Raw genomic sequence first — 10,954 nt, forward strand, 5'->3', positions numbered from 1 at the left:
TGCTTTAGTTACAGTCCCTTTGCTAAATCCCAGAACTGTTATCATCTTCACCTTTGGGAAGGGCCTGATGGAAAGAGAAGCAGCTTTCTTCTCATAAAGAAAAAAAATAATGAAAAAGGAACTATAACTCTCTTAAATCTTAAAGATAGACTGGTAGGCTTCTCCTAAATTTTCATAATGAATCCCTTTAACCTACAAGGTATGCACATGTTGTATTCGTTATCTTTTGAGAATTACCTTTTTATTTAAGAGAATACCTGATTGTGACTAATAGATTTATAGTCTGAGAGTAGATATGAAGTATCTTGTGGAACAGCTGAGTTCAAAAAAATTGCGGATTCCTTAACACTCATATAATGTGCATGTAAAAAAGGAAGTGTTAAAACAGATGTTGATGAAGAGATGTTCATGAAAATGCTTTCTTTAGCCCTGACAGCTGCTGCAGGAAGAGGAAAACTGGAAGTCTGCGAATTGCTTCTTGAACATGGAGCGGTTGTGACAAGAGCTAATAGGAGGGGCATTCCTCCACTCTTCTGTGCTGTACGGCAGGGTCACTGGCAGGTCTGATGCGTCTTCACAAACTAATGGACTGATACGGGAAACTGTCTTTGATTTCCCCTATCTCTAGTCCTGTAATAAGTCAGTGTAAATTTTGTAATGTGCATTTGCATCAACTTCTAAGGGACATATTCAGAAGTTTATTTTTTAATTTACCAGTTTGAGAGTATATTGGCAGTATGCCAATCTTAATTGTAATATACCTTAAAAATAATATATGGAATTTAAAATACCATATTTCCTGGGCCAAGAACAGAGACAATTTCAGATCCACTAGACTGCTTCTGTATTTAATGGAGAGAGACCCTTAGAGCCTTCTTCATACTTGCCACTCCCATCAAGAGAAAGTCCTGATTTGCAAACAGTTAAGAGTTGAGTGAGATTTCTAAATTATTGCTATAAATAACACCTTAGTCTTCTCCCGTAGATGTTTATTATGGCAAAAATTTAAATCTACCAATTTATTTTCAATAGTTTTTTTTTTTTCCTATTTCAGATTGCTAAACTTCTTCTGAAGCACGGGTCTGATGTAAATTTAAGTGACAAACAAGGCAGAACTCCACTTATGGTGGCTTCTTGTGAAGGACATTTGAGCACTGTGGAATTTCTCCTTTCTGAAGGTAGAAAATGACTGTTTCAGTGCTGCATGGCTGTACCAGAGACTGCATCTATGTGAGTTGGGTAATTTTGCATATTAAACAGGACATCTTCATTACAAAGTTGATTTTCATTTTTAGGTGCAGCTATTTCATCTCTGGACAAAGAAGGACTGTCAGCTTTGAGCTGGGCATGTCTAAAAGGCCACAGGGAAGTGGTTCAGTATTTAGTTGAGAAAGGCGCAACAACTGATCAGACAGACAAAAATGGACGAACACCTTTAGACCTGGCAGCTTTTTATGGAGATGCTGATATTGTAAGTAGAGCTTAATAGTAGAAAAACTAAGCACGTATTGAATTTTCATAATACGAAACAAAATTTAAAAAAAAAAAAAAAAAAAGTTGCCAACCACAATAGAAAGGAAACCTGTGCGAGTAGTTAAGATGGTGGCACCACTAATGTCCTGACTGTAGTAGGAGTGTTTACTCTGAAGAGCATTTTCTAGATAAGGCTTTAGTACCAAGGTAGTTGTGATGTAAAGTCCAGCATTATGCATGTATAATTGATGTTTTAAATCTTAATAAAAAGTAGCATATATAATTTTGTTTGATGAACTGGAATTAAAAAAAAAAAAAAAGACCGGGGGATGTGATGTGAAAGGAAAATTTTCTTCTGCCTTTGCTAATCAATCAAGGTAACCAGACAGGGTCCCAGTCAGTTGGTTACCTTAGTGGAACATAGACACCAAGAGAGACACAGAAAGAAGAATAATATTGCCAGAAAGGATTAAAGGTTTTACTTCTCCATTATAATGTAGTATTACTTGTCCATGATAATTATCTTACAAGCTGTTGCGTGACAGTGAGAGAACTGTTAGAAATCCATACAGTTTTCATCTTAGGAATCTCATGGCACTAAACACATTCCAACATTACTATCCAGTCTACAAATGTGGAAATACAAGGCCTGAGATGTTGAATCAGTTTTTCTTAGTTTGTTCCATAGGTCTTTTCAGAAACAGGACCACTGAAGTTCCTTTTTCTGTCTAGTAACTTTCTCACAAACTATCTTCTTTCTCTGAATTATACAGTAAGTTAAAAGTCTGTGATTCCCGTAAATCTTGAAAATCGCAGACTTGGAAGTTATTGTATATTTTTGTTTTCACGCTTCAAAACTCAGCAGTAGAGCACAGTTCAGGATCCTGTCCAGATAGGATTGTAATTTCAGCATGCTACATGGAAGAACATGTTCAGTCTGCAAGCACTGTAAACAGATCCTACAGTTACCAGGGGATTAGAAACAATAGCATATGCAGCCTCTCAAACTCACCAGTATCTGTTTTTCTAGAGTTTGCATATACAAAATCCTGTTTCATAACAGCAGTTCTCGAATGAAAATGCTACCATATGGTGTAGTTTGCTTTAAGTTCCATTCTGCCTTTGTTAGAGTTAACTTAAAATTATAAATAAGTCCTTAGATTCTGAACTAGCTTTAACAAATTTTGGAAGTCACATCACAGAACTCTTCCTGCCCCTGCAAGTGTTCTTCAGTAACACAGGTACATGAAGGGGTTTTTTCTTCCTGCTTGGAAATGAGGGCTATCAAGAGCCCTGTACATACCCTACTGTGGTTTATCGCGCTGGAGTAGAAGCTGTGCCAAGGGTTCATATTGCTGAACAGCCTGATCTTTGTGCTAAGGGAGAGATTACTCACAAGGCCAGCAGGTTATTGGTCTTGGGGCCTGTCAATGGGAAGGATTGTTAAAATATCTCTCTGTGCTAGATTACTGCCAATCACATTTAAGTAAGCAGTGGTTCCACAAAAGGACTGTTGTTTACGTCAAACCTGTCGTTGCTGTAATTTCCTATATATTGCACTTTTAATTGCTGTTACTGATGAACAATTACTAGAATTACCTCATTGCTCTGGATACTTGGAAGCTGATGGTATATGGCATTTATATTGGTTTCCTAAACTTTCTTTTTTGTCCATGCTGCATTTTACATATGTTTATGTCTGAAACTGCAGTGCTAGACTGTTGGGATAAATGGTTGAGAAATTAACAAAATAACAAATGTTCTGTTTTTTTCTTGGTATAGAACAAGAAGCGGTTCCTCAGCACCATAACTTGTATTTAAAATGTTAACTAGAATGTTTTAAAATATCTCACACAAAAATAGTTTGTATATTTTCTTTTTATTGTATTTAAGCAGCACTTTGTCCTATACTAGGAGCATATGCTGGTACTGCACTTTGTCACCATAGTCTTACAGAGTGTTTGAAGCCTTTCGTAATTGGCTGAAACCACAGGTCCTACACTGCTACTGTTTTCATTTGAGCTTTACTGCCTTTTTGCTTAAGTAGCTAGCTGTCTGCATATCAGCAGCATGCAGAACATGAACAAAGCAGAGAACAAGCATAATGTGTTGTTTTTCTGACACAGGTACTTAAGTGGCAGAATTTGGGTGTTTTTTGTTTTTTTTTTAAAATTCCTTAACTAGGAAGATGCTGCTTTTAGGTATAGTTTGACAGTATAGCCATGCTCTGTTGTCTTCAATGGATTCAGTTCAATGGATTTTAAGTGGCTTTATCATACTCAAGATATATTGAATATACTTCAAGGAAGATTAGGTGGTAGATTAAACATTTCACTGTTCTGCATCTCCTACCAAGAATAATGTTACAAGGCTTGTCTTATTTCTTTTTACAGGTGCAGTATTTGGTAGAGAGAGGAGCAATGATTGAGCACGTTGACCACAGTGGCATGCGGCCACTGGACAGAGCTATTGGATGTCGTAATACATCAGTAGTGGTTATGCTCCTGAGAAAAGGAGCTAAATTAGGTTAGTAAACCTATCCATACTCAAGGGGAAGAACTGATTATCTGCTCTGCTAGAATTGCTGTCACTTCTGTAAAGTAGATTTAATAAATAAATCTTGAAGTACGTGTTAGATTTTTGTAGGTAGTATGGTTTGCAGATGCCCACTCAAGAGAAACGAATCTCTTTCCTTCTTTTAGAGGTAGGCACTCAAGACCTCAAGTCTCCACTTCAGAAGTGAGGAAATGAAAGTAATCTTATTCTGCTCCTTTCTTCATCATATGATGATGGAGAGCCTGAGGAGTCTGTCTTTACATGGTTACTCTGTCATGATATACTTAAACAAGAAAAGAATTATTATGCTATTAATGATCCTTAATTCTGCCACTATTAATGATTTAGGTGAAGAAGTTTTATATTTAAACAACATTCTCTAAATATATTTTAGAATCACACATTTTTGCAAGTAGTAGGCAAAAAGTATGTCTGTGTCTTGTATTATAGTGGGCAAGTACATGTGCATCTGTGTATGTAATGACTACTAAATCTGTTATATGTTTAAATCGTTATTTGGTTACTAAATATGATTAAATGCAGATCGTTATCTAGGCCTGTGCTTCACCATGGACTTTCATCCTTTCCTATACTGGCTTTAGAGCAAGGGAAAAATGAATTGGACCCTTTCATATTTGTCTGCTATCTATGTGGGGTGGTAGGGGACAAGTATGGATATGAATGTATGTTAAATATACATGTGCACACACTTAAAATATAATAATAGTTGTTTCATGAAGGTGGAATATCCACTAAAGTAGGATTAGGCTTTCCAGTGCAAATAGTTATAAAAAACAATTTTTTTCCCCTTTGTCAGAGATCCTTAAAATTTAACTTTCAGGAAACGCAGCATGGGCAATGGCCACCTCAAAACCCGATATTCTCCTTATTCTGCTGCAGAAACTGATGGAAGAAGGAAATATACTGTACAAAGTAGGTAGACTTTTTCCTCATTGGCTGAGTACTACAGGTTCACAAACTACTTGATGCTTATTACTATACCCTATATGTACAATTTTATTTGACTAACCGTTAATTTCTCCTTTTCCTTTTCTTTTTCCTTCTTCTCTCTTGACTAGAGGGCCTGTGATTTGTTTTTACCGATTTTGCACTGCTCATCCTGTTTTTCTTAGCTATCCTCTTTATTTTGGGACAGCAGGATCCTCCCCTTACCTGCTTAACATACTCCCCGCTGCTATGCTACTGTCATGCCTGCACAATCACTTTTAAATATGCAAGGTTAGTGGAATTTTCCACTGCAAAAACACGTTCTACTGCAAAACACAACTTTGTTTCTCACAATATCAAGAAACCTTAAGAAAACCTTGAGGAATAATAATTTAAAACTAGTATGTTAATTAAAAGAACAACAACAATGGTTAATGGATAAGTGTATTTTCTTTCAGTTGAGCAAGTTGCTCTGTGGACATTTGTCAGTCGGTTGCTTCTTAGAAGCAACTCAGAATATAAGGTGCTCATTTGAAAGTGCCTTGTTGAATTAGGTAATGTATAGGCATATCCTTTACTTCAGGGTAATGTTCTTCTGTATGCTATTTAAATATAGAATGAGGAAAGTGACAGCTCTTTTGATACATTCTCTTTACTAGTGGTGATGTCTTGCTCAGAAGAGTGGAATTGTTTTTTGTACACTCTGCAATACACCTCCTTTATTTCACTAGTGCAACACAGCAGAATGACTTATGCGCACATCATTCAAAGTCTGTTCTAGCTATAAGATTTGTAATTTGCAGTTGCTTTTTTTTTTAATAAGGATCTTCAAATATCTGCCACCTTATCTTTGATTTTTGATCTGAATCTCATGGCCTTGCATAACATAGGAGAGGTACCTTTGAGACTTTTTACTATCGTGAATCAGGGTGGACCTGTTTAGATTCATCCAAATTCTGTCTTAAGAATACATCTGATTAATTTATCAAGTTTATTGGTCGTGAAATGGGGTTAGAGCTTTACATACAAGCAGGTACCTTAAAAAAAAAAAAAAAATCACAGCATCATGGAATGGTTTGGGTTGGAAGAGACCTTAAACACACCATCTAATTCCAATCCCCTGCCATGGGCAGGAACACGTCCCACTAGACCAGGTTGCCCAAAGCTCCATCCAGCCTGGCCTTAAACACTTCCAGGGATGGGGCTGCTTCCACAGCTTCTCTGGGCAGCCTGTCCCAGTGCCTTACCACCCTCAGAGCAAAGAATTTCCTCCTTACATCTAATCTAAATGTACCCTCTTTTAGTTTAAAGCCATTACTCCTTATCCTATCACTGCAATCCCCAACAGAGAGTCCCTCCCCAGCTTTCCTGTAGGCCCCTTTTAGGTACTGGAGGGCTACTATAAGGTCTCCCCACAGCTTTCTCTTCTCCAGGCTGAAGAACCCCAACTCTCTCAGCTTGTCTTTGTAGGAGAGGTGCTCCAGCCCCTTGATCATCTTTGTGGTCCTCCTCTGGACTCGTTCTAATACTTCCACATCCTTCCTATTACATTGGGGGCCCCACAGCTGAACACAGCACTCCAACCAGTGTCTCATGAGAAGGTGGGATATCTTTCAACCTAAAGGATAACAGTTAATACAGCAAAGGCAGTTCTGTTGTCCCTGGGAGGCCTCTCCTGTGCCACACTAATCTAGTGGTGTATTAAATATGACTCACGGGTTGTTAGAGGAGAAGGTGTCACCCACAGTGTCACCAGCACCAACTTGTTTTGTTTCAGTTTCTCCTCACATTGCTCTGCAGCTTGGACTTAGCCTGGACTTTGAGACCAGAGATTAGCACGGCAGGGCTTGGTACTAATATGTTTTACAATTTCTTACAAGAGGTTGTATCCCCTGCTGATACCTTTTTTTAGACCATTTAGTTTTGAGTAGACTTGCTAGAGCTATGGTATGTCATTTAGCTTATTAAACTTTTTCTAATACCCTTTGATATATTTGTTTGCCAAAGTATCTGCAAGATAACTATCCATTAGAGTAGCACGTATTTGAGTGTATTCACAGTACACAGTAACTACTTCTCAGCTTTCTGGTTGAATAACATAAGCAAGACAAATCTTAAGTATTTTATATGTCAGTTTCAACAGTAAATTATGACTACTTTGAATGTTTAATTAAATGAAAAGAAACAATGTTTATGAAAATAAACTAACTCCTACAACATCCATTAAGAGAAAACAAATCTTCTTCTGTCAGCTGAAAGATTTGCTATCTTTTCATAGTAGGAAGATTTCAGTGGTTTTAGAAGAACTGCCTCAAATCTTCAGCTTGTTGTAGAGATGTTCTCCAAGCATCTTCTGGAGAGTCTGAACATAATGCAACCATGGATCATCCAAGTAGTCCTGAGGGATGGCTTAGCTTTCTTATCCAACCTTTGTTAAAAAGTAGACTGATCCTTCACTGCTTTAAATTTATACATTCAGCCATCCAATTAATCATGGCTGAGACACCTAAGTGAAGCTGGGAGTAGCTGGACTGCACGTGTGAATGTTGTACCGGCTCTTTCTCCCTCTCCCCATCCTCCTTTCACCAGAGCTTCTACTGCAGTAGCACCACCTGATTAAAGGGTACCCCATTCCTGATTAAAGACATGATCTATTAGAAACATCTTAGAGCTATAATAAACTATGGTTGACTGCCCCCTTTAATAAATAAATAAATAAAATTAAGAACTTTATCATACAGTATTATAGATATACCAGAACAATTCTTCAAGTATATGTATTATGTATTAATGCAAGTACTACCTTGGTGAAATACCATTAAAGGCATGACTTTAGAAAGAAAGACAAACTCTAGTTAACTCTCAAGTTCTCTCTTTGTGTGTAAGTGTAATAATATATATTTATTATTTTTTTAAATATATGTGTCTGGTTTATATAAGCCAGACACACACATATATAAGAATAATATATAAATATTTGTATATAAAATATGATAACGAATATTATATATATATAGATAGATAGATAGATAGATATTTACCTACCTATATTATCTATCTATATATATAGATATATATAAAAATGTCTGGCTGTGTTTTCTACTTGAAGCGCACCAGTTGGTAGATGTCAAATATAAATGTGGTTACATTAATCTTGAAATGACTTTAGTGATTTATATCTAAGCAGGTACCTTTGAAGGTAAGATATCTTTTAGCCTAAAGGATAATAGAGTTATCTGAATCTGTAATATTCTTTATTTGTAATATTGAGAGTTTCTGAAAAGCCTCTTCTTCCCTAAATTTGTAGAAAGGTAAGATGAAGGAAGCAGCACAGCGCTATCAGTATGCTTTGAGGAAGTTTCCGAGGGAAGGCTTTGGAGAAGAAATGAAAGCGTTCAATGAGCTGAGAGTTTCATTGTACTTAAATTTATCACGATGTCGACGAAAAACAAATGTAAGCTCTTGCTTTTAATCTGTTGCTTCTCTAGCACTGGGAATCCTAGACCTCTGTTCTACTCCATTATTGACAGCTTGTGTTACATGTTCATGCTACTGTGCTCCTGTGGTTGGTTTTTGGTTATCCTGATGTGCTGAAAGGGCAGAAACGGGGGAGGGAGTGCAGAATCTTTCAAACCATTATCGTCAAGGGAAAGATTTGGACATGGCCAAAATATTAGGATTTCTCTTTTACTAAACATTGGTACGTTGTCCAAGCACTGTACATGTATTTTTGCTATTTTAGAATTCTTTTCACTGTATCCTGATTTGGGGCTTTGTTGTGTCAACAGATGGGGACAGTTCATAAGATGAATGCATGTTGCCATGTGGGAACTATCACAGCCATTCTTATGTAATCAGTTATTTTGGAATAACAAACTGCTGGATGTTTTTAGTACTTTTAAAAGACTAAATGGAAAATGCTGCCACAGCCACCACCCTTTGTTATCAAACAGCATAACCTACTACTACAGCTTTATTCTATGTGCTGGCTGTTTCTTTTCTACCTTCATCAGTGTATCAGATGGCTGGTAAGAACCTGAATGACCATCAGAGCAAAAACTTGTAATTTTCTAAATACACTTTACACTAGGCCTTCTTTTGAAACATTAACTTATTTCCCATGTCATTTAAGTTGTTCTTGGCATCTGTTTCAATTTGAAGAACATATAAACATGGGCGTCCAGGAGTTTACATAGGCAGTTCTAATGCTGCCTTGCACAGCAGCACTATCACTTTGCCTTTTCTGCTACAACTACCATCTTGAGAGGCCCCGCCTCTCCTGATGCCTTCCTAGATCAGACTGCACTTCTCAGTTTCATAAAACCAGTACTTGAAAGTGACTCTGTGACCAATGAGGGGGAGGGAGGGAAGGAAGGAGTGAGGTTCTCATTGTATTCAAATGATGAACTCTTATTTACATTTTGCTAATCCTACAGTGCATCACCTTGCATCTAAAGCTTAAGTTCATCATGTTACTCTGCTCTTGCATGATACCATCATACCATGGTTTGGGTTGGAAGGGACCTTAAAGATCATCTAACTCCAATTCCCCTGCCATAGGCAGGGATGCCACCCCCTAGATCAGGTTGGCCAAGGCCCCATCCAGCCCGGCCTTGAACACCTCCAGGGATGGGGCATCCACAGCTTCTCTGGGCAACCTGCTCATGGCTATCTCAGGATGTGGGACTTCTATTATTTTTTTTCATGATAATCTTTTCCAGTTTCCTGCACTGTCATGCTCAGTATCATTTGGTATCATGAAGACCGTGTGCTGTGCATGGGTATTATTAAAATTAGACTGGCTTCTGCTTTCATCTCTTCCATGGCCATCTTTGTCCCAACTTCAATCCTGCTTTGTTAATTCCAGTCTTTGGCTTAACCATGAATTTAGCTGAACTATTATATGTTGTTCTTATTAAATTAAGACCAACTATATTAGATCTAGTATAGTTCTTCTCTAAAACTGTCACATATCTTATCAAACAAACCTGGACTAGTACAACATATTTTCCTTGTTTTTTTCTATATTCCTAGGTTTTTAACTAGTCATTTTTAAAAAGACATTTTAGAGCCTTTTTATCTGAGGTGCTCACTTATCCCGTTAAACATGCAGTCTCGTCTAGCATTTTAACATCTGTGGGTTGAAAATAACTGTATTTTAGCTATATTAACACTGCTTTTTAGCTACCTTGGAGTCAGTTTCACTTGGACATAAGAGAAGAGGTTACCAAGATGAGGTCTGTTTTTGGTCTTTATGAAAACATCTGTTCTTCTTAACCGATAAATGTGACTTTCTATACTGGATCTGCACTTTTGAAACAGTACCATGAATGAAGAGCATGCAGCTTTCTTTTATTGCCAATGTATAAGGAGTACATTTGTTTAAATTCTTAGGACTTTGGTATGGCTGAAGAGTTTGCTACCAAAGCATTGGACCTGAAACCCAAGTCTTACGAAGCTTATTATGCCAGAGCAAGAGCCAAGAGGAACAGCCGGTAATGTTTCTGTTCGTCTATCCACCCAGATTTTTTTTTTTAATTTTGTAACACTTTCAATAGCTGTGTTTTCCACTAGTTCTGGTTGGAATTTACAAAGAAAAAAATACTTTCTTTGTGCATTTTCCATCTGTATTACATCTCTGTATCAACTAAAACTAACCAAGCCCAAAAAGCAATATTGAATACTCATTTAGGTAATTATTAGACAGTCCAGGAAGTAGAAAGTAACAAATTGATAATGATATGAGCTATATTAATTGTAAGGGTTATAATTGTAAGTCCTAAGTGGTTAGGACTGCTACTCCACCTTACTCAGCAGAATGTTGTCAATAGTCTACCACCAAACGCCAGCACTGCATTATTTATCACCAAGAATAACCAGGTGTTCTTATAGGACAGAATATGTTGAATCATTAGCAGTTCAAAATAAAAAAACAATAGGAGGAGAAACCATCTTTTTAAATAGGAAGAATACCAAA

The 10,954-nt window shown here is 37.1% G+C and overlaps 1 protein-coding gene across 13 annotated transcripts in view; it reads left to right on the forward strand.

Annotated features, from left to right (window-relative positions):
• The window catches only part of TANC1 (tetratricopeptide repeat, ankyrin repeat and coiled-coil containing 1), a 97,587-nt gene that overhangs the window by 83,300 nt on the left and 3,333 nt on the right, over window positions 1-10,954 (forward strand). For all 13 annotated transcript variants that reach the window (XM_035566027.2, XM_035566028.2, XM_035566023.2 and 10 more), the window contains 7 exons: window positions 428-561; window positions 1,055-1,178; window positions 1,296-1,471; window positions 3,867-3,999; window positions 4,871-4,962; window positions 8,285-8,431; window positions 10,372-10,472. In XM_035566027.2, coding sequence (XP_035421920.1) covers window positions 428-561; window positions 1,055-1,178; window positions 1,296-1,471; window positions 3,867-3,999; window positions 4,871-4,962; window positions 8,285-8,431; window positions 10,372-10,472 — 907 coding nt within the window. The remainder of the gene's footprint in view (window positions 1-427; window positions 562-1,054; window positions 1,179-1,295; window positions 1,472-3,866; window positions 4,000-4,870; window positions 4,963-8,284; window positions 8,432-10,371; window positions 10,473-10,954) is intronic.

This window comes from Cygnus atratus, chromosome 6 (assembly GCF_013377495.2).
Source record: "Cygnus atratus isolate AKBS03 ecotype Queensland, Australia chromosome 6, CAtr_DNAZoo_HiC_assembly, whole genome shotgun sequence".
NCBI lineage: Eukaryota > Metazoa > Chordata > Aves > Anseriformes > Anatidae > Cygnus > Cygnus atratus.